At 43.5% G+C, this 13826-nt stretch overlaps 1 protein-coding gene across 4 annotated transcripts in view; it reads left to right on the top strand.

Moving 5' to 3' along the window:
• The window catches only part of LOC137302107 (asialoglycoprotein receptor 1-like), a 45738-nt gene that overhangs the window by 13719 nt on the left and 18193 nt on the right, over positions 1–13826 (top strand). For 2 of the 4 annotated variants that reach the window (XR_010958427.1, XM_067971782.1), the window contains 2 exons: positions 9680–9775; positions 10621–10728. Coding sequence is in view for 2 of the 4 variants with exons in the window: in XM_067971782.1 (XP_067827883.1) it covers positions 9680–9775; positions 10621–10728 (204 nt within the window). In the remaining 2 variants the exon portion in view is untranslated. Of the gene's footprint in view, positions 1–9679; positions 9776–10601; positions 10729–13826 lie in introns of all 4 variants that reach the window. The other 2 variants (XR_010958426.1, XM_067971783.1) reach the window with 2 other exon arrangements.

Genomic DNA, 13826 nt, shown 5'->3' with positions numbered 1-13826 from the left:
ACGGTCCTGACAGCGAAATACTAAGGATCCGAGGGCTCTCGTTTTAGGGAGGAGGGTGAGCGAGGATTGGAGCTGTGGGTTTGCCATCCAGTTACTCTGGCAGGAAACAGTGGGTGAGAGGCCCTAATGGGAGCTGCATTGGACGGGATTCCCTCAGGCTTAAATATCCAGACAACACTCACTGACTGGCTCCTACAGGAAGAATGACCGCTCGGGCCAGCGACCAGAAACATCACCGATGTCAGTAAAACAATGTTCAGATCTGATTGAACTGAGGGTAAAGGAGGGGAGTTTTTGGTGGGGAGGAGATTTTTAGGCACATCATGGATTTTTCTATCCCCATATGTATTTATTTATATATAGTGTGTGTCTATGGTAACTCAACCTGGCATTATATTTCGAGCAGTGCTAACTCTCAGTGAGCCAAAGCATACTGTTGTCCTCCTGTAACCTTCCATGGCCTTTGTTCATTTCGGCACTCCCAGGATCAGTAGCACTAGCCTTTGGTGACTGATGTGAACCTTATCCTGTTCAACGTTGCGTTTTGAATGTTAATTATGTGCAGAACCAGGAACCATAACTGTTGTGGTCTGCAGTGACTTCCTGATTTGACTACATGGTCATGGTTTGGAACAGAAGTTTCCTGAGCATCAGGAGAACAAAGGGAAGTTGTAACATAGTTACTGTGAAGGTTTTATTTTTTTCCTTACCAGCTGCTGATTATTTCACGACTGATTCATTAAAATTCAAATTTTGCAAATAAGAATTGATCAAAGATACTGTTACGGCCCTGGAAAGGGATGGTGTGTTTGAGGTTTCAAAGACAGAATCTATTTGGCTAGAGATAAGGAACAATAGAGGAGTTGTCACACTGCTGGGTGTTTACTGTAGACCACCAAATAGTGGGAAGGAGATGGAGCAAATTTCAGATAGATGTTAAAGCAATAGAGTAGTGATAATGGGGGAATTCAATTATCCTATCATAGGCTGGGGAAAAAACAGTATAAAGGGCAAAGAGGGGAAGGAATTCCTGAAATGTGGAAAAGATAACTTTCTTGTATGTTTCCAGTGCAATGAGGAAGGAAGCAGTGCTGGATCTAGTTCTGGGGAATAAAGTGGGGCAAGTGGAGCAAGTTTCAGTGGGAGAGCATTTGGGAAACTGTCATCACAATATTATTAGGTTTAGAGTAGCTATGGAAAAGGACAAGGAAAAACGAATGGTGAAAATACTCAAGTGGAAGAGGGTGAATTTCAGTGAGTTGAAAATGGATCTGTCCCAGGTGGATTGGAAACAAAGATTGGCAGGTAAAACAGTAAATGAGCAATGGGAAATCTTCAAAGGTGAGATAGTTCGGGTACAGAATGGATGCATTTCAATGAGGGGGGAAGGAAGGGCATCCAAAACCAGAGCTCCCTGGGTGACTAAAGAAATAGAGGTTAAAAGGAAACAGAAAAGGGAGGCATATGATAAATGTCAGGTTCACAATACAGTAGAGAATGAAGTTGAATACAAAGAGAGCAGAGGAGAACTGAAAAAGGAAATAAGAGGGGCAAAGATAATATTTGAGGAAAGATTAGCGGGAAACATAAACACATAAAGAGCAAATGTATAGTCAAAGGAAAGGTGGGGCTGATTAAGGACCGAAAATTAAATTTTCTTGTGGAGTCAGAGGGAATGACTGATGTTCTAAATAAATACTTTGCATCTGGATTCACCAAAGAAGAGGATGGTGCCAATGTTACAGTGAAGGAGGAGGGCTAGAAGAATTAGATCGGATAAAAATAGATAAAGACGAGGTACTTAAAAGTTTGGCAGCGCCCAAGGTAGAAAAGTCACCCGGTCCGGATGGAATGCATCCTAGGTTGCTGAAGGAAGTAAGGGTGGAAATAGCAGAGGCTCTGGCCACAATCTGTCAATCCTTCTTGGATATGGGAATGGTACCAGAAAGACTGGAGGGTTGTAAATGTTACACCCCTTTTCAAAAAAGGGGAGAGAGGTAAACCCGCTAGCTACAGGCCAGTCAGCCTCAAGTCTGTGGTGGTGAGACGTTTAGAGACAATAACCCGAGACAAAGTTAACTGTCACTTGGAAGAACATGGGTTACAGTTCCATTCGCAACCCTTCAGATAATGAAGCAGTCCGTGCCCGCATGCAGCAAGACCTGGACAACATCTAGGATTGGGCTGATAAGTGGCAAGTAACATTCGCGCCAGACAAGTGCCAGGCAATGACCATCTCCAACAAGAAAGAGTCTAACCACCTCCTCTTGACATTCAACGGCATTACCATCGCCGAATCCCCCACCATCAACATCCTGGGGGTCACCATTGACCAGAAATTTAACTGGACCAGCCACATAAATACTGTGGTTACAAGAGCAGGTCAGAGGCTGGGTATTCTGAGGCGAGTGACTCATTTCCTGACTCCCCAAAACCTTTCCACCATCTGCAAGGCACAGGTCAGGGGTGTGATGGAATACTCTCCACTTGCCTGGATAAGTGCAGCTCCAACAACACTCAAGAAGCTCGACACCATCCAGGACAAAGCACCCAGCTTTATTGGCACCCCATCCACCACCCTAAACATTCACTCCCTTCACCACCGGTGCACCTTGGCTGCAGTGTGTACCATCCACAGAATGCACTGCAGCAACTCGCCAAGGCTTCTTCGACAGCACCTCCCAAACCCGCGACCCCTACCACCGAGAAGGACAAGGGCAGCAGGCACATGGGAACAACACCACCTGCACGTTCCCTTCCAAGTCACACACCATCTCGACTTGGAAATATATCGCCGTTCCTTCATCGTCGCTGTGTCAAAATCCTGGAACTCGCTACCTAACAGCACTGTGGGAGAACCTTCACCACACGGACTACAGCGGTTCAAGAAGGCGGCTCACCACCACCTTCTCAAGGGCAATTAGGGATGGGTAATAAATGCCAGCCTTGCCAGCGACGCCCACATCCCATGAACAAATAAAAAAATAATGACAGCCAACACGAATGTGTTAAAGGAAAATTGTGCCTGACTAACTTCATTGAATTCTTTGAGGAAATAACAGATAGTTGATGAAGGTTGTGCAGTTGATGAGGTGTATATGAACTTTGAAAAGGCATTTGATAAAGTGCCACATAATAGACTTGTTAGCAAAATTCAAGCCCGTGGGATTAAAGGGGCACTGGCAGTATGGATACAAAATTGGCCGAGGGACAGAAGCAAAGAGCAATAGTGAACAATGTTTTTCAAACTGGAGGGCAGTCTGTGTTGTTCTACCTCGGCGGTCAGTATTAGGACCACTGCTCTTTTTGATATACATAGAATCATAGAATGGTTACAGCATGGAAGGAGGCCATTTGGCCCGTCGAGTCCATGCTGGCTCTATGCAAGAGCAATCCAGCCAGTCCCACTCCCCTGCCCTATCACCGTAGCCTCCTCAGGCAGTGAATTCCAGATCATAACCACTCACTGTGTAAAAAGTTTTTTCTCATGGTTCTCTTGCCATTAATTACCTGGACGGGTATAGGGGGCATAATTTCAAAGTTTGCGGATGACACAAAACTTGGAAATGTAGTAAACAGTGAGGAGGATAGTAAGAGACTCAGGAGGACATAGACTGACTGGTGTAAGAGGCAGACACAAGGCATATGAATTTGAACTCACAGTAGTGTGAAGTGATGTATTTTGGACGGAAAAAGGAGAGGGAGCAGAAAGTAAATTTTAAAGGGGTTGCAGGAACAGAGAAACCTGGGGGTTCACATACACAAATCTTTGAAGATGGCAGGACAAGTCGACTAGGCTTTAACAAAGCATTCAAAATCCTTTGGTTTATTAATAGAGGCATAAGGTACAAAAGCAAGGGCGTTCTGGTAAACCTTTGTAAATCACTGGTTAGACCTCAGCTCGAGTATTGTGTCCAACTCTGGGCGCCACATTTCAGAAAGGATGTCACAGCCTTGGTGAGAGTGCAGAGAAGATTTACCTGAGTGTTTACAGGGATGATGGAATTCAGTTATGTAAAGAGACTGGAGAAGCTGGGATTGTTCTCCTGAGAACACAGAAGGTTAAGGTGAGATTTAATAGTGGTGTTCAAAATTATGAGGGGTTTTGATAGGGTGGATAAGGAGAAACGGTTTCCATTGGCAGAAGGGTCGGTAACCAGAGGACACTGAAGATCATTGGCAAAAAAAATGCCAGGGGGGAATAAGGAGACATTTTTTTAAATCAGCGAGATGTTATGATCTGGAATGCACTGCCTGAAAGGGTGGTGGAAGCAGATTCATAGAGTCATAGAGTCATACAGCACGGATAGAGGCCCTTCGGCCCATCGTGTCCGCGCCGGCCATCAGCCCTGTCTACTCTAATCCCATATTCCAGCATTTGGTCCGTAGCCTTGTATGCTATGGCATTCAATAGAATCGTTCAAAAGGAAATTGGATATATATTTAAAAGGGAAAAAATGCAGGGCTACAGGGAAAGAGCAGGAGAGTAGGACTAATTGGTAGCTCTTTCAGAGAACTGGCACAGGCACAAAGGGGCAAATGGCCGGCTTCTGTGCTGTACCATACTATGATTCTAAGAACAATAATGTTGCTACCCGCTTATCATCCAGTAAATGTACTGTCTGACGTGATACTGAAAAGTACAGGTTACAGGGTGAACCGCACAGGATAGAAAGGGAACGAAACAAATAATCAGGTGCCATAGACAGATGAAAAGGTTTACTAGATAGGGGAGAATGTGAACTGGACACAAGAGAAGCTCAACTGACAGGTGAGGAAGAAAAGGGAGTAGATGAAGTAAACAGATGAGAAGGCAAACTAGACAGGTGACACGGTGACCCAGACAAGTGACACAGTGACCCAGACGGGTAAGACAATGAACAAGACAATTGAGAGATTAAATATTCAGGTGAGACGGTGACCTGGACAGGTAACATGGTGACCCAGGCAGGTGAGACGTTAACGATTTAGGTGAGACGATGAACCAGACAAGTGAAAGATGATTGATTCAGGTGTGACGGTGAACGAGGCAGAGGATAGATTAATGATTCAGATGATAAGGTGACCTAGATAGGTGAGAAGATGAAAGAGACCAGATAAACGTTAAACTAAACTAACCAGGTGCGAAGATGAACTAAACATTTGATTTTGAGACCCACACATATGAGAAGGTGAATCATACACATGAGAAGAAAAACTTGGCTGATGAGAAAGTGAGCTAGAAAAGTGGGAAAGTGAACCAGACACAATAAATGTTGAACCAGATCAACTAAGAAGATGAACTTTGACTGGTGACTAGGTGAATTACACAGCTGAGACGGTGAACTAGTCAGTGCAGCAGGTGAACACGATGTTGATTGTAACATGCTCTTTCGGAGTGTTGCTTGGTGGATCGCACGTCTCCAACTCTCTTGGTCCTCAGCTCTCATCATGGCGGAGATGAGCCCTATATTCTGGGATCTAAGGTCAGCTGTAACGGTCAGAGAGCCAGGTGCTTCTGAGACTTTGAGGGGACATTTCCAGGTCTTCAGACGACAGGCTGTGAGTACCCTGGAGGTGCCGTGTGCCGTCAAGCCTGGCCACATGCCCAAATTGTGAATAACGTCCTATAGCACTTGGGGAAGGTTGGGCGATCGTCATTCAGACCTGACTATTTGTGACACAGCCACACCACCGAATATGGTGGATGCAGCAGTGACGCCAATGGTCCACTGCATCAATGTTTGCCTGGTGTGCTTGCGAGACAGTTCAAGTCTCTGATGTATACAGGAGAATTGGAATGATGCAAGTTTTATACAGGCCAAGCTTTGTTGGAAGCGGAAGATCTGATGACCATATCTTCTTGTTCATGTCCATCACCTGGCGCATCAGAGCAATTCTGCATCGCATTTCTGGGGTGATTGAACATGACTCGTGGGAATTGCTTCACCCAATCCACAGTCTTAGCTGAAATCTCTAGATTAGGTCAATGCTGGAGAAAGTGGCTGAGTGACTGGATGTGTGTCTACCGGTTAATTTGTAAACCCAAGGGGCCAGTTAGAAAGTCAACACCATGAGTGAGAAGTTGAACAAGACAAGAGAAAGTGAACTAGCCAGGTAAGAAGGTGAACTAGACAAGAGAAAAGATTGAATCGGCTGGTGAAATGATGAACTGAGCAGGTGAGAAGGTGAATTAACAGGTGAGTATGTGAACTGTTCAGGTGAGTAGATAAACCGGACAGTAAAAAGGTGAATTAGCAGGTGAGAAGGTGTAGAAGACGAGTGCGATGGTGAACAGGGCAGTTGAGAAGATAAACGGGAGCCCAGTGGTTATGGTTCTGAGCTAGAAACCTAGAGACCAGGAACTGAAATCTCACCAGGACTAACTGTTTAAATTTAATTCAATCAATCTGGGAATTTGTGTAATAGGCCCAGAACAAATAGCTAGGAAAGTTTCGAGATTGTCGTTAAAAGAAACAATCGTTTCACAGAAGGAAGCCTTTACAGGTGAGATGTTGAACTACACAAGTGAGAAGGTGAATTTGAGAGTCCGGAATCTGAACTGAACAGGTGATTAGGTGAATTTGATAGGTGGGCAGGAGAACAAGACAAGTGAGGAGGTGAGTTACTCAGGCAATTGCGAATGTGAGATACACAGATGAGAAGATAGGAGTACACAAGAGAAAAGGTATGTGGGAAGGTGACATGGACAAGTGAGAAGGTGAACTGGATAGATGAGAAGGTGAGGCATAAATGTTCAGAAGGTGAACTAGACAAGAGAGAATATGGACTTCACAGGGGAGAGGGCACACTGGACAGGGGAGAGGGTGCACTGGACATCTCTGAAGGGCAACTAATACATGAGAGAAGGTGAGCTGGACATAAGTTGAACTGGGAAAGTGACAATGTTCCTTGGCGTGTGAAAAGTAGAACTAGATAAATGAGGTTGTGTAGTACGCAGATGTGAAGATAAGCCAGATGAGTGAGGATGTGATGTGCACAGCTGGGAAGATGAACCAGACAAGGGAGAGAGAGCGTGAACTTGGCTGTTGAGAAATTGCAATAGAAAGGTAATGGGTCAGAATTTACTGTCGGAATAATGGTGAGTTTAATGACACTCACTGTTATTTATGCGCAAATCCTGGTGAGGGGCAGATGCTTGGATCAGAATCATAGAATGATACAGCACAGAAGGAGGCCATTCGGCCCATCATGCCTTTGCCGACTCTTTGAAAGAGTTGTCCAATTGGTCCCTCTCCCCTGCTCTTTCTCTGTAGCACTGCAAAATTTTCCCCTTCAAGTATTTATTCAATTTCCTTTTGAAAGTTACCATTGAAATTACTTCCACCTCCCTTTCAGGCAGTGCATTCCAGATCAGAAAAACTCGCTGCGTAAAAACATTTTTCCTCATCTCACCTCTGGCTCTTTTGCCAATTACTTTAAATCTGCGTACTCTGGTTACCGACCCTTTAACCACTGGACACCGTTCCTCCTTCTTTACTCTATCAAAAGACCTCATGATTTTGAACACCTCTATCAAATCTCCCCTTAACCTTGCCCGCTCTAAGGAGAACAACTCCAACTTCTCTTGGCAAACTCTTCCCTAACATATGGGGTGGCAGAGGATTAAAGAGTCCGCATCAGTGGATATTCCTTAGAATATTATTTTAGGAACTGTACCGAAAACAAATTGCTGATCCGACTGGAGAGCGGCCCTCGAGTGTTAAACGCAAAAATCCGGAAGTTGCTGTCCGAGATGCAGCACGAAACAGCATCTCGCTGTCTGACTGGCAGTTACATGGAACAGCGTGAAGTTCCTGTATTTGTGTGGGTGAGAGGAACTAAACTCGCCACAGAAAGTTAGGGCTTGTCCATTTCAGTCTAAGTACCGATTTTAATGGCGTGATAAGTCTTAATTACTGCCAATCTACCTCTCTGGCACTGAAAATTAACTTTTACCAGTGTGGAGTCTCATTCCTTCAGATTTTAATTGTTGGCGATGTCTTTAAAAATTAAATTATATTTTTGTTTTACTTTTTTCTTTCTGTTTTTTTTCTCTCTCATTTCAATCTTTCATTTCCCTCTCTGTAACTGATTTGACATTGAATTCACTATTCTAAATGACATTTCCTGGTTCAGACTCTGCACTGTTCATTAAGGATGCTTCAATCTGATCGACTCAGGAGATACACAATTGCTTGTCCTGTTCAGAGGTCCCAGATGCCCTGTAGAAGGCGCCACGCTATTTGGCTCTCTCACATCGGAACAGGAGTAGGCCATTCAGCCCCTCGTGCCTGCTCCGCCATTTGATAAGATCATGGCTGATCTGTAATCTAACTCCATATACCTGCCTTTGGCCCATATCCCTTAATACCTTTGGTTGCCAAAAAGCTATCTATCTCACATTTAAATTTAGCAATTGAGCTGGCATCAATTGCCATTTGCGTAAGAGAGTTCCAAACTTCTACCACCCTTTGTGTGTAGAAATGTTTTCTAATCTCACTCCTGAAAGGTCTGGCTCTAATTTTTAGACTGTGCCCCCTACTCCTAGAATCCCCAACCAGCAGAAATAGTTTCTCTCTATCCACCCTATCTGTTCTCCTTAATGTCTTATAAACTTCGATCAGATCACCCCTTAACCTTCTAAACTCTGGAGAGTACAACCCCAATTTGTGTAACCTCTCCTCGTAACTTAACCCTTGAAGTCCTGGTATCATTCTAGTAAACCTACGCTGCACTCCCTCCAAGGCCATTATGTCCTTCCGAAGGTGCGGTGCCCAGAACTGCTCAAAGTACTCCAGGTGCGGTCTAACCAGGGTTTTGTATAGCTGCAGCATAACTTCTGCCCCCTTGTACTCTCGTCCTCTAGATATAAAGGCCAGCATTCCATTAACCTTATTGATTATTTTCTGCACCTGTTCATGACACTTCCATGATCTATGTACCTGAACCCCGAAGTCCCTTTGGACATTTCACTTACAGCAACTTGTCGTACAAAAGCTTATGGAAACTAAATGGGCACAGGCAAGTCTAACGAATGATAGACGCCGTTTGTTCGCTGGCTACAGTGAATTGTGGCCCATTACGGTGAACTGGGAAGGGGAGAATGAGACCGAGGCACATGAGGATAAGCAGAGAGGAAAGAAGGTGAACTACGCCGGGTGGGGTGGGTTAAAATCACCCCTTTTCAATTTACGCCCGAGTGGCAAGTTGACAATGTCCCTCAATATCTCGAAGTCTGGGGGTTCATTTTAAATTTCAGCGATGATGTAAAATGGGCGGGAGTATAATGGGCGGTGGATCTGATATCACCCGTTTTACACCATCGCTAAAAGTTAAAATTACCCCCTGGGATTTTCTTTCCAAACAGATCAAGCCCAATATCCCTAGCATTCCAGAAAATCATAAACTCCTCACACCCAAATACTTCAACTGTCCTTCATCAAACTCCCTGTCTCTCAATACGGGACAAAACATTTCCTGATTACTAAATCCATGGTCTTAAAATGATAAATGCTCTCTTCCTCCTTTATACAAATAGTTTGTGATACGCATCACCAACAAATTATTTCTGATGCTAATTATTTTAGTTGCTCTTGAAAGTTTCCTAAACTCCTTTGATTCAAATGATCAGCCCAGAGCCGTGTACGTTCCAGTGTTTGTTTCATTTTTTCATTCGTCAAACCATTTCTCATTTTAGATACCAAGAAACCTGCCTCCTGGAAAGTGCTGGCAATAGTCCTTCTGGTCATCTGTTCTGCTCTAAAAGCAGCACTTGTTTCACAAATAATAACTGGTCAGTAAAATTAATCTTATTATTTTTCTCTTCATCACTCATTCCTAATTCGTCCTGGTTCACACTGTTGGCCCAACGGGGGAGGAGGGATCATTAGAGCTGTCTCTATCCCATCAAAATAATCCCAGGAAATGTACAGCATGGGTTAGATACAGAGTAAAGCTCTCTCTACACTGCCCCATCAAACACTCCCAGGGCAGGTACAGCACGGGTTAGATACAGAGTAAAGCTCCCTCTACACTGCCCCATCAAACACTCCCAGGGCAGGTACAGCATGGGTTAGATACAGAGTAAAGCTCCCTCTACACGGTCCATCGAACAATCCCAGGGCAGGTACAGCAAAGGTTAGATACAGAGTAAAGCTCCCTCTACACTGCCCCATCAAACACTCCCAGGGCAGGTACAGCAAGGGTTAGATACAGAGTAAAGCTCCCTCTACACTGCCCCATCAAACACTCCCAGCTCAGCGACACCACACGTTCGATCCAGACGGTTTCCCTGTGAAATGCGTCCTGGACTGATACACTTCATATTTAATATGGAATAAATTTCCTCAACAATTGTCCCTAATCAGGTAGAGCACGGGTTAGATGCAGATTATCATCTTCATTACAGTGTCCCATAAAGCAGGTTAGAAGCGATGTAAGGTCTCGAGATACAGTTTTTCCCAAAAACATTTTCCAACTGTTGCTATCGTATTATTGAAGTCACTGTTATTTTACAAACAATTTCTGCCCCAATATATCACCAAGCGTGTTTTATAGTTTATCTTAGGTTACTTGTTTATCTCGCCTTAATTGTGTGTTATTCTTTTGACGTTGTAAAGAGTTCCTCATTATTTTAAGGATATTTCGCCCACAAGGAATTTGAGAAATTGAACAGCAACTTTATACATCTCCAGGAAAAAAACATGCAACTTTGGATGAGGTTTTGTGATCAGAATTGCACTCTAGGTAGGTATAATAATGATTCATATTTCAGGAATCTATTCACCCATCCACCTATTTACGTAATCACCCACTCATCCATGTCCCCACCGATTCATTCCATTATCCATACATATACACCCATGTGGTTATTTATTTGTCTTTCTGTCTGTCTGGCTGTCTATCTAATATCTATCTATGTATCTATCAATCTATGTATGTAATATATATATTATAGTGTCCTCTGCAGTCACGACCGAGAGTCCAGGAGGGTGTGTTGCCTGCCTGGTGCAAGTGTAAAGGGTATCTTGAATCAGCTGGAGAGGAGCTTGAAAGGGGAGATGTAAGATCTAGTTGTCGTGGTCCATGTTGTGACCAATGACATCGAAAAGAAAAGTGAGGAGGCCCCGCTAAGAGAATATCAGAAGTTAGGAATTAAATTAAAAAGCAGGACCCCTCAAGGATGGTTACCTTGGGATTACTACCCGAGCCACGAGCTAATTGGCATAGAGATAGACAGATCAGGAAGGTGAATGTGTGGCTGAAAGACTGGGGTGGGAAGGAGGGGTTCCATTTCATGGGACACTGGCACCAGTACTGGGACTGGAAGAAGCTGTACCGTTGGGACGGGCTCCACCTGAACCGGAATGGGACCAGTGTCCTACCGGAAAGGATAAATAGGGCTGTCAAAGGACTTTAAACTTGTAAGACGGGGGGTGGCGGGGGGGGGAGCGGGGGAGAGAACTGGAGAAGAGGACATAAGTCTGAAGAAAAAAGAAATAGGAAATGAAAGAAAAGGTCTGACCAAGTTAAGGCATAAGAGTAACAAACGGTCAGGGAACAAATACAGTTACAGAACATGAGTGCAAAATGACTGTTAAAAACAAAGGGATGGGAACAATTACTGAAAACAAATTAAATTGCCTGTACAGCAATGTGCACAGCGTCCGAAATAAAACGGGAGAATTGGAGGCAATAATTCATAGCGAGGAGCCAGATGTGGTAGGGATAACTCAAACATGGTTACAAACGGAACAGGACTGGCAGTTAAATATTGCAGGGTAGAATATATTTAGAAAGGAGAGAGAAGGAAGGTGGGGGGTGGGGTAGCTGTACTAATTAGAGACAACATAATGAAATTAGAAAAAAGGAACATAAGTAACATTAAGATAGAAACAGAATCCTTATGGATTGAGACAAAGGATAAGAAGGGATCGATCACGTTAATAGGGGTATTCCACAGACCACCTAATAGTGGAAGGGAAGTGGAGGAAGAAATATGGAGGCAAATCTATGAAATAAATAAAAAGCATCGAATAATAATGATGGGAGATTTCAACTACCCCTAAATAAACTGGCAATAAGAGAGGTAGGGAAAGGAGAAAAGGGAATGGAGTTTTTACAGTGTGTGCAGGACTCCCTTCTTACACCGTATGTGAGAAGCCCAACAAGAGAGGAATCACTGCTGGATCTAGTAATGGGAAATGAGCCAGAACAGATAAGAAAAGTAAGCATTGGGGAACATCTTACAATGTTCACAACACACAAATGTTAGGCCCTTTTTTGAACAAGAGTGTAAGTATATACCCGGCTAAGACAGGCCAGTCATTTTAACCTCGGTGGTGGGGAAAATTTAGACACGATAATCCGGGACAAAATTGATAGTCACTTGGATAAGTGAGGATTAATTAAGGAAAGCCAACACGGATTTGTTGAAGGCAAATCGTGTTTAACCAACTTGATTGAGTTTTTTGATGAGGTAACAGAGAGGGTTGATGAGGGCAATGTGATTGATGTTGTGTATATGGACTTTCAAAAGGCATTTGATAAAGTGTCGCTTGTCAGCAAAATTGATACCCATGGAATAAAAGAGGCAGTGGCAGCATGGATACGAAATTGGCTAAGTGATAGGAAATGGAGAATAATGGTGAACAGTTGTTTTCGGACTGGAGGAAGATATACAGTTTGTTCCCCAGGGGTCGGTACTAGGACCACTGCTTTTGTTTTGATTTATTAATGAATTGGACTTGGGTGTACAGGGCACAACTTCAAAATTTACACTTGGCACAAAACTTGGAAGTGTAGTAAACAATGAGGAGAATAGTAATAGACTTCAAGAGGACATGGACAGGCTGGTGGGATGGACGGACAAAAGGCAGGTGAAATTTAATGCAGTGAAGTGAGAAGTGATACATTTTGGCAGGAAGAACAAGGAGAGGCAATATAAACTAAATGGTACAATTCTAAAAGGGGTGCAGGAACAGGGATACCTGAGGGCATATGTGCACAAATCGTTGAAGATGGCAGGACAGGTTGAGAAAGTGGTTAAAAAAGCATACGGGATCCTGAGCTTATGAATAGAGGCATAGAGTATAAAAGCAAGGGATTTAAGTTGAACCTTTATGAAACACTGGTTTGGCTACAACTGAATTATTGTGTCCAATTCTGGGCACCGTACTTTAGGACGGATGTGAAGGCCTTAGAGAAGGTGCAGAAAAGATTTACCAGAATGGTTCCAGGGATGAGGGTCTTCAGTTACATGGATAGACTGGAGAAGCTGGGGTTGTTCTCCTTAGAACAGAGAAGGTTGAGAGGAGATTTGATAGAAGTGTTCAAAATCATGAAGGGCTGAGATAAAGGAAATAGAGAGAAACTGTTCCCATTGGTGGAAGGGTCAAGAAATAGAGCCACAGATTTAAGGTCATTGGCAAAAGAACCAAAGGCGACATGAGGAGAATTTTCTTTTACTCAGCGAGTAGTTATGATCTGGAATGCACTGCCTGAAAGGGTAGTGGAAGCAGATTCAATTGTGGTTTTCAAAAAGGAATTGGATAAATACTTGAAGTGAAATAATTTGCAGGACTACAGGGAAAGAGTGGGGGAATAGGACTAACTGGATTGCTCTTACAAGGAGCCAGCACTGGCTCGATGGGCCAAATGGCCTCCTTTTGTGCTGTAATGATTCCATGGTTCTATCTAGGCAATAGTGGTCATAACATTATAAAGTTTAAAATAATGATTGAGAAAGACATAATAAGACAAAGACCAAAGTAATTGACTGGAAAAAAGCTAATTTTGAGGGGATGGGAGTGGAACTACGGAAGGTAAACTGGAAAAAAATTAGA

This window comes from Heptranchias perlo, chromosome 35, assembly GCF_035084215.1.
Source record: "Heptranchias perlo isolate sHepPer1 chromosome 35, sHepPer1.hap1, whole genome shotgun sequence".
Lineage (NCBI taxonomy): Eukaryota > Metazoa > Chordata > Chondrichthyes > Hexanchiformes > Hexanchidae > Heptranchias > Heptranchias perlo.
This window is presented reverse-complemented; position numbering and strand designations above follow the sequence as displayed.